We start from the raw sequence: 14852 nt of genomic DNA on the forward strand, positions 1-14852 counted from the left end.
TATATTGTCAACAATACAACAGCTATGCTAAGGGTTCATATGTGCTACCTTTGTGTGTGTGTGTTTGGGTGCATGTGTGCTTACGTGTATGTGTGTGCACACATTCACTTATGCTTGTGTGTGTGTGTGTGTGTGTGTGTGTATGTGTGTGTGACTCCATGTGTGTGATTCATTCCAGGGCAGTTTTAGTCCTTATAAAATATTCATTTTGGTTGTGCAGGGCCCTGTAATTGCCATCTCTCACCCTGAATTATTTATACCTCGCACAGACTGACAAAGCTTTGCCATACGGCCCCAGATGAATCAGAAAGCAGCCATCTCTGCTGCCAACAGCACTGGGCTTTCACACAAATATGGCAGCCACGTCTCTCTGCCTGGCCTCTCTTAATTTGACATTTTCTTTTTCCCCCTGCCTTTGTCCTAGGTGCACAGAAAGGTTACCTGTTAGCTTTAAGCACCGACCCGCTCTCTGTCTTTCTGTCTCTATCCCCTCTGCCTACATGACAGTCCACAGTGGGTGTTTTTTTTTCCTCCTCTTCTTCTTCTTCTTCTTCTTTTTCTGAGGACGCGTTAATGTGGCGGCGATGTCAGAGCGACTGCCTCATGTTTTATGATGACTGACCAGTCCTGACAGCCACTTTAGATGTATGTATTATACATTAGTAATAATATGATGTAGAAATACACTCGGATTCATTTTAGCATGCATGGACAGACAGCAAAACCACTGACTCACCGACCTATATATATATATATATCTATATATATACTCTATATATATATGAAACACACACACACACACACACACACACACACAAATGCAAATAAGCCCCCACGGGTCTGCTGGATTCAACATGGCAGTCGGTAAACGGTCAAAGCCCCCCTGCTGGCCTTGCCTGTACAGCTGCGTTCCTCTGCGCCCTGCCTGGGTCTGATCACTCCAAGGTGCCACAGGAGAGAGACGGCGCTGTATGGCTCTCATTGTAGACCGGCTCTGGGGCCTTCCAGATCCCCACGTCCAACACCCTAAATACTACTATTCACCCAGGCCAGCTACTCCAACATATGCTTATCTTCCATCTCACTAGTGCAGGGAGGTGCTGACTGGTATTTCCTCAAGGCCCCGAGCTCCAATGCTGACCAGTAATCAAAGCACCATATTTCTCCTCCTGCGCAAAAATAACCTGGAGATACCTCGCTGCCGTCCAGCTGGTGAGCGGAGTAAATATTCCTGAGAAATGCATTCTTAATGATTATTTTCATAATGTCAACAACCTCACAGCCGACATCGTTTGAGACTGTCATAGTCATTATCAGTGATCATCAGCATACGTTTTTTATGGTGCCGGTGATGATTCAATAATATTTATGAATTCCAGTTCAGATGTAGATGATGTTGGCTCTACAGCGGCAACCAGTGTTTGATTTGTTTTTACAATAGAGCGGCGCAAGACACAACAACGCAGAATTATTTATGTTTTGTGTCTTATTATATTGCGTTCAAAGTCCTGGTAGAGAAAAGGCGCATTCAGAGTAAAACAAAGAGCAGCGTGCAACAGTACACAGCCTCAACAGTATCTTGATGTGAGGGGATGGGAGAGGCAGAGAGAAAGCTCGGGGCTAAACATGCAGTATGTGGCGGGCTGGAGCTAAAAGCTGCATAAAGCACACAGCCTTAGTCCACTGTTAGCAAGTGATGGATAGTTAGCAGGAGCTCCGAGTCTTCGTCTAATCTGTTACAGTAAACCTGTGCCAAAGCCTGAAGGGAATCAGTGGGGGCTTGCTAGGAGTGGGTTTGACGTGAAACCATTTGTGAAGACGAGCGATTCTCTTAAGTAAGAAACTAACAGTGTCCGGAGAGAGAGAGAGAGAGAGAGAGTGTGCGAGAGAGCTGGAGAGCGAGCAAGAGACAGGAGGTGAGGAGAATGAGTGAGAGTACGAGAGAGAGAGAGAGAGAAGGAGGAAGAGATACCATAATGAGTCCTGTAGCCATGGAGTAAATGAAGAGGGATTGACAGAGTGAGGGATCCTCAAGTGAAATAATGTCAATGCCACTCTGCCCATTAGAGAGAAAGGGGGATGGTGGAGGAGAGGGTAAAGAGGGATGAATGGAGGGACACGGCTACATCTTAGGGTGCGGAGGAAGCACATAAATTATTTGTGACACCCCCACAAACACACACACACCGCTAGCAAAAATATGAAATATGAAACAACAAAATGAACTGACAATAGCAGCTGAAAAAAAAGCAAGAAATAAAAAACAAAAACAAAAAAAGGCCTTGGAAATACGCAATAAATTCTCTGAGACATGTAGTTGGGATATTTGATGTCGAACAATAATAATCACAGTGACATCTGCCTTGCTGCTCTCGGAGGAGATGGGCATAGCTCGAGAGTGGAAGGGGTTAATCTCCCAAACCCAATAAGGTTGGATAGTGAGGCACTTGTTCCCTGATAAAGAAGTGATAGGATCTGTGGGTCTGGTCCCTCGACGCTTGTACAGGGGTAGAGCAAATATTGTTAATGTGCTGTGGTTTACTTCAGCTAAGGCGAGAAAAACAGCTCTGCTTGACGAGAGAAGACAGCGGCGAACCAGAATACGACAGAAATGGCCGCACGGCTCGGTGCGGCCTCCCAGGGACTTAACTGGCACATATATCCAAGACCACTCAGTTGCATAAATAAGTGCTCGGGAAGATTAAGATCTATAAGTGTCTCTATTTCTCGTTTTACCTGCTCCGCCTTGTCACAACAGGGATCTGAATGCAGTTCAGTGGAGTGCCTAATAACTGGAGCAGTAGGTAGGCAAGGCAGGAGGCTTGACATTAAGACCCTGGCGTTTTGGAAATCCGATACGCTATTGACCCGTGTACTACTATCTCAGCGTAGAGATCTGGTGTCAGCAGATTGTAGTCTGGTGTTGGGAGCCGTTTCTTACAGGGCTCCTGTAACAGGGGCCCATTGAGTCTGGGAGGCAGCTGGGGCCTGATGGGCTGGAGCTGGGTGGTGATCGATACTCACCACCCTGCAACGGATGACCTCACTGTCATGGCTGCCGGCTGTGGACACTGCATGCTAGTCATTAGTGCCGGGGCACCAATCAGGAGCTTAGAGTTGTCAATACCTGACTCCTACAGATACTGTGGCCATCTGTCAGTGTATTGTGTAACGGCCTAAACAAATACGGGGAGGCTCTTTTGTACAATAAGAACAAGGTGTACTATTGAAGAAAAAAAAAAACCTACTTTCATGTATGTGATTTAAGAAATAATTTCAAACGGCTCAGCCTTAACTTGAAATTCATTAAAAATACTATAAATCTGGAAAAGACATGCACAAAAAATATAAATGAAATCGACGGCAGAGCGAGCTCCTGCTGTCGATGAAGCCTTCTTAATAATACAACATTATCCTTATTTGCCCTCTTCACTCAAATCAAAGAGCCGGACATTTATGCATGACTGACATCAACCCTGCAATTAAGTTGGCCATTTGAGTGAGAGAGAAGGCCTTCCTCACCTCGTCTGTTTGTTTTTTTCTCCCTCTCCCTTCTTCTTCTTCTTCTTCTTTTTTTTTTTTCCTATTCCCCTCTCTGTTTGATGATGGGAGAGGGTGAGCTAGAATTAGGGCGATGGGTCTTCCTTTGAGTGTCAGCCTAAAATGATCAGAGTAAAGATAAGAGGGTCTAGCAGCCCTCAAATCAGTCAAAGTGCCAAAGTCGGCCTTTTTCTCCTCAATTACCGGGTCTGTGAAGCCAGGGAGTGGAAGGCGCCGAGCCTGCTGCATTACTAAAGAGACAATCTATTTCCCCTTTGACCAGAGGGAGAGAAATCATTATGGCATGATTAGTAGCTTCGGCAGTGGGCGAGCATGGAGGTACTACAGGAGAATCGTATTAATTGCCTTTACACCAAGGCATGAACAGGATTGTTTTAACGTTGATTTGTGGACCTGTATGACTAGCTGTCGGAGATAAAAGCTGATGTCAGGTCTTAGTTATACTGGCAGACTTGGGGCATGCAGACAGAGAGGGTTGATGTCAAAATGAGCTTCCGCGGCTTCCCTGGAAGTCTTTCTCTATATGCCTGTCGATGTCTTCCTCTTTGTCTTTCTTCACACTTCATAGTTTTCCTTTACGCCTCCCACTATCCCTCCCTCTACTCCCCCCTTCCCTCAGATGGACTACACCCCACCCCTTCCCGCACTCCCTTTTTCTCTCTCTCTCTCTCTCCTCCAACTGATAGCTGCCTTGGCCGATTATTTCATCCAGTGCGGTCCACTGAGAGCCTCCTCGCCCGGCTTTGGAAGAGCTTTAATTAGCCATGTTAATATCCCCTTCATTGGCCTTAATATCACTCAACACCTTCCTCCATCTCAGCGGCCACCAGGGTCCCCCTGTCCTGTCAGAACAGCTGATTATTGAGAAGGATAGCTTTAATCAAACCTAATTGCAGTTCATTCTTTCTCTCTATCCCCCTTTGCCCTCCATTGCCAACATCTAATGGCAGCGACGACTTGATATCCCATTAAAAAACAATTAAACAACCTCCTTTTGTCTCCGTGCGTGCCAAAACACCAGCACAAACTTCTGTAGATATTTAAGAAGTAAAAGAGAGAGAGAGGGGCCTTGTCTTAATTGCTCTCCTTTTCACCAAGGACCAATTTGCACTGTGCTCATGGAGAATCTTAACCAACTCAAATGTAATGGATGCTATAGCACTGCCACTGCTGTGGACTATGAAAATTAAGCTTATCTTTTTAGCAGAGAAATTGTGCTTAATTGCCTTCATAACAGTAAACATAAAGGAGCTACTTTATGATAGCGTGGGCACTCAATTTCTTGTGTTTATTGTTTCTTAACTTTTGCTTTTGCTGTAGCAGGAACAGTATGTAAAAGCACTAAAGTATCCAAGAAAGCAGACAAGACTAACTCTGAAAGTAATGTGTTTCTTTTATGAAGTCAATGCATTGCCTAGGAAATGTATTCTATCTCTCGCGCCGACATAAATTATCTACCAACGGGCGATGCATGTGCGCGCACATGCTTGCACACACACATATACGGGTGTAGACGGACGCGCACGTACCCACAAACACACACCGCGGCCTTACCCAATCTGTATGAGAGGCGACAGACAAATAAAAGTCGTATTTCAGGTCTGCTTTCCGCAGATGTCTGCTGCTCTACATTATGACTCTTTGGGGAAATAAAAACAGGGTCAGGGAATTAGAGTACATAATGGTCATTTTGATGATCAGCCAACAGATGCAACCCGAAAACACAGTGAACACAATCAAGCGAAATGCACTAATGACAAGTCAGGTTTTTTATGGCCTCACCACACACCGACAGGCAATCAGCATTCTGGCATGGGTTAAAACGTCTTTTATTGATGTCCGAGCCAAAGCTCCTTGGATGTGGAGTGAAAATATTTTCTCACCTCTCCTCTCCCTCCTGGGCCCTCAGTGAAGCACAAGGTATAGGAGTCTATCGAAGAACGCTTCTAAATGACCAGTGCATGTGTTAATGTGGCCAGGGTTAGAAGGGTCATTTCAGACTCTGATTTATGGCCTGGCCAGGATCCCACTGGGCGAACGAGAAGTCTTAAGTGTTGTGAAAGCGTCCTCGCAGGCCACACAAGCCACTGTATTTAGCTGAATGAAATGGCCATGCAATCTATGGTGCAATCTATGGTAATCCAATGAGCCGCTGTGATTCTGTGAGCCAAGGTAGTGTTACAATGGAAACCACACTATTGCATATAGTAATGCTAGTGCAATGTGATGAAAAATAAATATCACGGCACGGTATTTATAATGAATCGGAGAAAGCAAAAGCACAATCAGTCATGATTCTGTGGGGAGAATTTACACAAACAAGTCAATTTCATTGTTTATTCTGGGTGGTGGTGTAAGATTTTTATACAATAGGCTACATCTGAGACGATTTTTCTTATTGGCCCTGTTGTTAATCTTTCTCTCTTTTTTAACTATTTTATGTCTGCGAGGCCAGATCAGATCAGATATTCGGCTCTCAGTACGAGGCTTTATCAACAAATTCTGCGCGACCTGAGAAAAAGTATGAGAGGAAGGCAGCTTACAAAATAACCAAGCCCAGATCTCACTCAGACGTGACATTTGTTCAGAGACGATTAGCCAGGTTGTAATTTGTGGCATAATTGCCTCACCCACCCACAAGTGCATGGGTGTGTGTATGCGTTATGCTTGTGTGTCTGTGTGTGTGTGGCATACGGTGGTCCCAGGAGTGTCCGCCTAATTGCCTGACAGGACTATAAGTTTTGTGGCGCGCTCTCACCTTGTTAGGTCCTTTATCCCTGATGCTCTTCAAACAAGACCTGGTCACAGGTGGGCCTCATTTGCTTCCCTATTGAACAGGAGAACTTTAATTGCACAGGGGGTGTCCTGGGATTAAAGAGGTGGGTGGAATATCAAGTGACTTCCTGTATGTTAGTGGCAGATGGGTGTTGGGAAAGACCCATGAACTCAGGTGAGGCGATGAGATGACAAAGAGGTTGACGCTCTTGGATTTTGAGGTGTCTGTGTGAATGGATCAGATGAATGGATTTTGATGTTTCTCGCTTAAATATTCCACAACTTTCTCATTCTGTAATTTAAATTTAAAAGATGTGATAATTAATAGTTGTTCGCTTTTTGTCTTGTGCTCTCTTTCAGATTCTTCCTAAAGTTCTTTCTCAAGTGCAATCAGAACTGTCTGAAGAATGCAGGGAATCCACGAGACATGCGCAGATTCCAGGTGAATCTATTTCACACATATGCTCTGTCTATTTCTGTCCCTGTCTCTCGCTGTCTGTCCCCCTCTCTCTCTCTCTCTGTATCTCTTTGCGGACACACACACAGGTGTGCAAATGCACAGCTACGCTGCACGTCGACACACATTCGCATATGAATACAATTCTATTATTGGCACTGAAGGAGGCAAAAACAAGGGAAAAAGAGAGAGAGGGGGATCCTGTGTCCTGTGTGCTCTGGACAGAATATTTATTAGGGAATACCATCTGACACAAATAAGGATATAGGATTTAAGAGTGCCATCAATTGTGTTCCTGACAGCTTTCTGAGCCTCGGCGCAGAGGGGAGGACGATCCAACCACATGTAACAACAGTGTTAACTCAGGATCTGTCTGGCAGCGGAAACGCATACCTTCTTATACGCACATATGCGCAAGCATGCACTCACACACACGCGCGCATATGGATGTATTCCCATGCACGCTATGAGTGCATATATTTGCTTTCTCTACATCCCTCTCTCATTCTTATCCACATATGCATACACTTAAACTCACGCATATGCAGGTCTCTGTATAACCAATGAAAACCATTTTAAGCCATCTGAAAACCATCATTATTGCGGGCTGACAAAATGCTGCGATTTACACTAAAAGGACATGACCGTTGAGCATTTTTACTGCTCCTTTAACCCTCTCACTTCTAATGTGTCAGGTAGTTGAGCGTTGAAATTATTGACCCCCCCCTCCCTCTTGCTGATCCATTTATCCAGCCATCCATCCATCCTACCTAGACATTTTCACCACAAGCAGCCCACTAGGTCAAGGTGAGAGAGTGAGAGTTTAGTGTGATTTGCTCTATCAGGATAGCAACAAACTACAGGAGGGCGTCCGTCACTGACAGCACTGTTCTGTGATAGACACACAAGCCAGCATCCTCCAGGAGGAAGCCCAGACATGAAACAGACAAGACAGGGTGTCCCCTCCTGATGTCACCACCATCAGACCTCCCCTGCCTCTTCAAATCTTCCCTTAGGGTGAATGTGGACTGATGCATGACAGCCACCAAGGGGGTTTCACCTCTCACTCCTGTGTGTCAAAAAGAATGCAAGAAAGAAGAAAGTTGTAGCATCGCTCTTTTTTTTGTGTGAAACTAAATCGCTTACATCGAGTCTAAAACAACAAGATTTTTTAAATTTTCCCCTTGCTGATGATCATCCCTAGTCTTCAGTCCAACAGTTAGTATGCCATTTTGCCCTAAATAGATTTCCCAGATGCTCCACCATAGGTGTTTTTCTGGCCAAAGTTGTGTATTCTGCATGCCTTCCACTCCACTTATTACCCCCAAAAACCAGCTGGAGGCCAGAGAGGGCCCAATCCATCATCCTCAGCTTGGCCCAGCTCTGAACCTGCTCACAAGAATGGAGCTCTTTCACTTCCCCTTCTCTCCCCTCCTCCCCTTACACCCCCACCCTTTCCCAAACCAACCAAAAAAAGCGCCCCCCTAAATTCCACTGCTACACCGAGGTCACTCACCGGCGAAGCAAACCTGAGAGGGGCTCTCTGTTTCCGGCTCAGAAACACTTTGGCCATTCACATGCGGCTCACTGTTTGGAGATGTGGTAGCCAAAAAAACAACAACAAAAATAAGCATTATGAAATATGGAGTGTGGCTTGGAATCTGATCCTAGTAAAATGTTTGTTGAGTGAAAGGATGGAGTACGGTTCAGTTGCTAATGACTCCAGTAATATTTTAAAAGGGAGGCCCTTCCATCATCAAATAGATGGACAAGCTGATCAATAATTCTGAGCTTTGGCTATGATGACAGTTGGTAGAGTGGGTAAATGGAAATGGTATTTTAGTGATTGAAAAGTCAATTAGCTGCACACAAATGCAAGACACTAAAAAGCAAAATGGCTGTGAAGCAGGGTAACGTGATATGTCCAAAGAGAACAACCACATCAAGAGGTTTGATAACAGTAATCAATTGCATGAAGGCATGTACCTGAATTTCTAAAGCATGCATGTGAGAATGTCTGTAAAGTTATATCTCTGTTACTTAAATTTCATGTTTCAACTTCACTCCTGTTGCAGGTTGTCGTATCGACGACCGTCAATGTGGACGGCCATGTCTTGGCTGTTTCCGACAACATGTTCGTACACAACAATTCCAAGCATGGGCGAAGGGCTCGCAGACTCGACCCTTCAGAAGGTACGCCTCCTTATCTGGAGAATGGTAGGCACATTTTTACATCTTATAATTTGCTACGCTCCTTTTTTTTTTTCCCTCATAGTTTTTTTTTCACACATCCGTTCTACAAGTCACACACCTAGTTGCTTCTAGTTCTTTAGACTCTTTTGTTCCTCCATCACTTTCATTTTTATTTTTTATTTTTTCAAGTTGCTTTTTGCCTCTCGCATTCCTATCGCTGTGCCTGGACTGGAAGTAGTATGCGTCGTTTAGTGTATTTTATCGTTTCAATACAATAATGCAGACAAAGTCATGATTTTTTTTAAAATGTCATACTACTTCCAGTCTCCTAATGCACCTACATTTGTCCTAAAAGCCTATGTGAAACATGATCAAATTGCTTAAGAATTTGGCTGTGAGGTCAATTTCCTGCCATTGGGTTCTGCAGATTTAGCTGTGAGAGAGCTGAAACAGGGGGTGGAAGGAGAAAGAGAGAGAGAGAGAAAGGAAGGGGGGAGGAAGGGTGGGTTGATGGTGTGTGTGTGTGTGTGTGTGTGTGGAGAGGAGGGGAGGGTGAGGTGGGGGGGGTGGCCTATGAGAAAAACAGAACTTACTGTTTTTCTTCCAACTGATTCCATATGATAGACTGATTGCCTGCTCAGCCAAAAGAGAGAAAAGAAGGACCACCAAACCATGGGAAATCCAAAAAGTAAAATGCACTAAACATAACCTTATGACCCTCGTGGCCTCCACTCGCAGATGGGAGCACACGCAGCTGAAAGATTGTAAGGAAGGAGAAAAAAAAAAAAAGGAGAGAACTGACATGGGCCAATTGTGCAAATTGCTTATCTTCAGATTTCAAGAGCCAATTATGGCTGGGCAAACAGTTTATATACACCACTGACTAAAACAAGCTTCTCTACACATTAATGGGCATTAATGGTTCTATCACCAAAAGCAAATGTAATGTTTAATACAACAACGACTAATAATAAAAAAAAAAAAAAAAAAAAAAAAGACTAGACAATTAATATATCTTGGTGCTCTCTAGTCCTAGTGGGGGAAAAAGCTAATCTATTTGTTTTTGTCTTTATTAATGACTCCTCTACTGGAGAACAAAATCAAATAATTAAAGTCCTGCCCGGAGCACCAAAGTCATTATGTTCGCTGACGTTCTGTTTGTGTGTTTCACGTTTATGACACGATAGGTGTGGATCGCCTAGCAACCAGTTTCTTAATGAGGGGAGCAATTAAAGAGGTTGAGCCCTCGCCTCCATGTTCCCCTGCTCCCATGGGACCCCATGTGTTTTGTGTGTGTGTGTGTGTGTGTGTGTGTGTGTCTATGCACACGCGTGTGTGTGTTTGTGTTCTTTACAGGTTACCCCAACCCATCCTTTTCTTCCTCTCTTCACCACACTCTTCAAAGCAGCAGAGTGACGCCCCGTAAAGCAAGAAAAGATGCTATTGTCAACCGCCCAGTTGAACATGTCTTTGTCTAATAACTTTAATACACCTTCCCTCTGCTCGACAGCGTGTTGCTCTCACAAGTTGAGATTTTTTTTTCTCCTCCCTCCCACCCAGGCTCAGTTTCCATAACAAACTAATTTAACATGCATCAACAAGGGCTACTCGCTTTGTTTGAGTCACCTTTAACAAACAGAGATGTGACACGTGAGAAAAGGAGGCCATAAAATGTAATTCCAGCCATGTCCTCCATAGTGCTTTGACAACAAGCAGGCAGACAGACCAGCGTGCTTTAAATTAGCAACACATTCTTCCTCGCCAGTTCACTGGGCGCGAAGCCTCAGATATGCGGCTGAAACAGAGAGGCATCCTTCCTCTGAAGCTCACACTGCACTTGTACCGGGCTACCATTGATCAAGAGGTGCTGCCCCCTATTGGCGCAGAGACGGGATAGCCTGTGGATGACAGACTGAATCTCACCATGTGACATTTTTGTTCACTTGTGTGTACTGTCACACAACAAGCATATTATGCATTCAGACACGAATGTGCTTTGTGGCTGCCTGTCACTCAAACATGTATAGATTCAGGCTCAAAGGTGCATAAACATGCTCACAAATAGCCGAGTCTTTCACACACGGCGTCACCCCCCAACCCCCCGCAAACACACACACACACGAACAGCACAGCACCGACACACACAGACTGTGTCTCTCTCTCTCTGACACACACACACACACACGTTCCTTAGCTCAGTTCCACCATTATAGAGCCCCAGACAATATAGGAGACTCAGCATAGAGCCTGCAGCGCCTGCCTCATTTGCATGCCAAGTGGCTGTAATGCTGTTAGGGTTTATGCAATAAAGACAAGTGAATCCAGACTGCTGGGCCTAAGAGGAAGAAAGAGAGGAAGAAAAGATGGAAGGGGGGAAAAGGAGAGGAGGAAAGGAGAAGAAGGAGAGAACGAGAGAGAGAGAGGTTGAGAGTGAGGGAGAGACTGAGGGAGAGAGAGAAAAAGAGGGAGAGAGAGTCAAAGGGAACAGATGGCCCAGGGAGAGGTAAAAGGTATAATCCCATCAGCTGCACTATCAACCGACCATCTGGACATCCCACAGCACAATTACAACACATTTCAGCAGGCAGAACAAAGGACGGCTTCGCGGGGCCACATCAGACCTGTTTGAGTGTCACAATACTAGAGCTGGGACCTCCTCTGCTCAGATCTCGGATCAGTTTTGACGTCCTCTACGGCTAACCCTCACCAGAGAGGAATAAGATTAGGCTGGATCACAGATCGGCTGCCTAGGGTCATTTCACAGCAAAGTGGATCTTGAAAGAAATTTAAACGTACAAACAAAACAGATAGGGTAACAATTCAGCAAAAACAACCCCCCCGCAAAAAAAACAGGACATAACATATGAATTCAAATCGAGTGATTTTCCTCTACAGTAGCCCAAAGTTTGCAAAGACTTAGTGATGCAACACTCAGACCGCCAGGCCGGCTCTTTGCATCCTCATCCGTCCACTCCTCATGATGCCTATCATCTGCTGAGGGGGCATTGTGCGTGTCTGTCATCAGATCGCCTGCGCTGACTGTGTAATCCACTTCGCCACGGTCCCCATTCAGCACATGCTCCCCTCTCTGTCTGTGCATTGAGACATATGCAAATTTCGAGGCAGAAGGGTGGACGGCTTAGGGCCTCAGTCGCTGCCTCTCCATGGGTCCTTCTGTGTGTGGGAGGGGGCACAGGGATTTCCGAGGTGGTGCGTCTGTGTGTGTGTGTGTGTGTGCGTGTACGGTTGTGCGTGATTGTGTATGCCTGTCGTAGGTTTCAGGCTGCAGCTGCCCCCCAACAGTCATCGTCACCATCAGGCCCTCTTTTTGCCTCCTCCTCCTTCCTGCCGCCACCCCCCCCCCCTTCCCTTCTCTCTCATCCCCAAAGTCAATTTGTTTACAGTAATTTTGAAGGGTGAATTATTTGCTGTAATCGTCCGCACTGATGAAGGTCAGGCCCTTAGAGGGGGCCCAGCATGCCCATAGAGGGTTGGTCCTCTTTCAGACGCTCCGCTTCGCAATTAAGGAAAGCAAATGTCACTCCTCCAGGCCTCACAAATGAAAATCTGTACGAGGTGATTAGCATGAAGTCAACAGCGCCTGTTAAAGTCAGATTCCCTGTAGTACCAATGTGTGTGTGTGCACTTTATGGGCAGGGAGAGAGAGCAAACATGACCTGAACAGACCCAACAGCAAGGCAAACAAAGGGAGATGTCTTGTCTGAGGTGATCCATACAACAATGGCCAACTGTGATTTACTTACTGGATGGAAAGGATAATAGAGGTTTAGAAGTGAGCTTGTAAAGGAAAAAAAAAGGAACTTGCTGAAATAGTTGCCAACATTTGAGTAGCAGGGAAAACATGCACAATTCATAGTGTATTAAAAGATATTGATGGAAATAGATTAAATTTGATATTGCTATTTTATGGCTAGCTGTCATGCTATTTCTGTTGTAAACACGGTGTTGTGCTGAACACCATATTAAGGTAATGCATCAAATGACAGTGAATGTGAGGCACCAGATCACTCAAATTAGATTATAATAACAACCCGGACTGTTGATGAATGGCAGAGCTACGTAGCAGAAGTCATGCCAGATGAAAAGCATTGTAATAAACAATATGAAATGGATTGAATCGATCACAAAAAGAAAGGGGGGGCGGGGGGGAAGAAACCCAATCTGAATAATTCATGAGTGCATTTCACGTTATGAAACCTGAAACTACACTCAGTGTGGGCAGCCTGCACTGTACTACATATGCAGAACAAAGGTAATGAAATAACATGAACCAGCAAAGCTTTAGCTTGTCATTTCCACTTTAACAGCCTGTATTCTTGACTCATTTAAGATGTGTTCAACTTTGAAATTTTACTGTACATGCGGGGTGCATGCTTAATCAATTCTGATAGCTACATTTGCCCTGACACATAATTTGCTCCATCAAATCATTTTCCTGGCGAGCCCGGCGTTTAGCCTTTGTGAAGTGGACCATTTGAAGGGTCTGCTTAACTACACCACTCCAGCGCGCTGATAAATGATTTTGATTCTCATGCCTTAAAGGACAAATCCATCATTTTTTTTTTTCCAGGGGCAATTTCCATGATATGTCTTTGTGAGAAAGACATGGAGGTCTGAACGTAGAGGTGATGCAGTGATGTGTCTTTGTAGAAAGAGACATGGGCCCGAGTGTTGAAGCTTAGGTGCTGAATTTGCTCTTCTCTTTGTCTTGGATAAGCAGCCACCCCATGCATCAAGGCTATCAGCCCCAGTGAGGGATGGACCACTGGAGGAGCCACTGTCATCATCATAGGAGACAACTTCTTCGATGGCCTACAAGTCGTGTTCGGCACCATGCTCGTATGGAGTGAGGTATGGTGGTATTTTTTTATTGCAGTTTAAGTGTTAGTATTTCAGCTGGTTTTATTTAGAAAAATCTATTCTACTTAAAACTTTCTAGCCAGTACTGTTAACAGTCCAGACTACTTAGTTTGTTACTGCACAGAGCTCATTATTGCTTTCCCTGTCCTCTGTTATACAGCTGATAACTCCTCACGCCATCCGCGTCCAGACTCCACCTCGGCACATCCCCGGTGTTGTGGAAGTCACGCTGTCCTACAAGTCCAAGCAGTTCTGCAAAGGTGCCCCTGGGAGATTTGTCTATACTGGTGAGTCAAAAACCTTCTCTTCCTCCCTCCTTCTCTTTCTCCAGGCTTCTCCTGTGCCTCCACGCTCCCTCCCTCTCCTCCTTCTGTCTGGATGGAGTCCTCAGCCCCAAGTCCAGGAGCTAATAATGAACTAACCAGGGCCCTGCTTGCTGAATGTTAAAATGTGTGAGATCTGCACTGCTAGCGAAAAGGTTGAAGCAGTACCTACAAGTGCAACTCGATCCCCCTCTGACCTGCCATCATACAAGGGCGCTGCCAAGCTGTGTTAAACTCAAGCTGTCAGGATAACTCATTCTGCCAATTCTCTTTATCTGCCCTGTTGTGAGACGGATCATGCTTTCTGCTAATTTGCTGATTTTGTAAGGCAAAATGTGGTTTCATTTTTTATGAATCAGATTAGAAACGCAATATCCAGGTTAAGTGCATGAGTGCGTCTGAAGTTATTCTCATGTGTGTCTCAATATGAATTCATAGGAGAGAAAGTGAGCAAAGAGACACGAGAGGGATGTGTGTGTGAGAGAGAGAGAGAGGGAAAGGGTGTGTGTGTCACACTATAAGTAAGGGATCTGATTATCTTGGCTAACAGAAGGAAGTGGTGGTCTTATCTGTCATCATTGGTGAGGAGACAGAGGTTGTCGGGGTCAGAGCCTGTCTGACCTGGAAGCCTCTGTCTGTTCTAACTCTGATGGGCAGAATGA

General features: G+C 45.0%; 1 protein-coding gene across 8 annotated transcripts in view; it reads left to right on the top strand.

Moving 5' to 3' along the window:
• Positions 1–14852, top strand: part of LOC104929451 (EBF transcription factor 3) — a 67507-nt gene that overhangs the window by 33740 nt on the left and 18915 nt on the right. For 2 of the 8 annotated variants that reach the window (XM_019255063.2, XM_010743978.3), the window contains exons 7-10: positions 6697–6778; positions 8869–9010; positions 13725–13858; positions 14028–14154. In XM_019255063.2, the coding sequence (XP_019110608.1) occupies positions 6697–6778; positions 8869–9010; positions 13725–13858; positions 14028–14154 (485 nt within the window). The remainder of the gene's footprint in view (positions 1–6696; positions 6779–8868; positions 9011–13724; positions 13859–14027; positions 14155–14852) is intronic. The other 6 variants (XM_019255067.2, XM_019255064.2, XM_019255065.2 and 3 more) reach the window with 3 other exon arrangements.

The sequence above is a fragment of the Larimichthys crocea genome, chromosome III, assembly GCF_000972845.2.
Source record: "Larimichthys crocea isolate SSNF chromosome III, L_crocea_2.0, whole genome shotgun sequence".
NCBI lineage: Eukaryota > Metazoa > Chordata > Actinopteri > Sciaenidae > Larimichthys > Larimichthys crocea.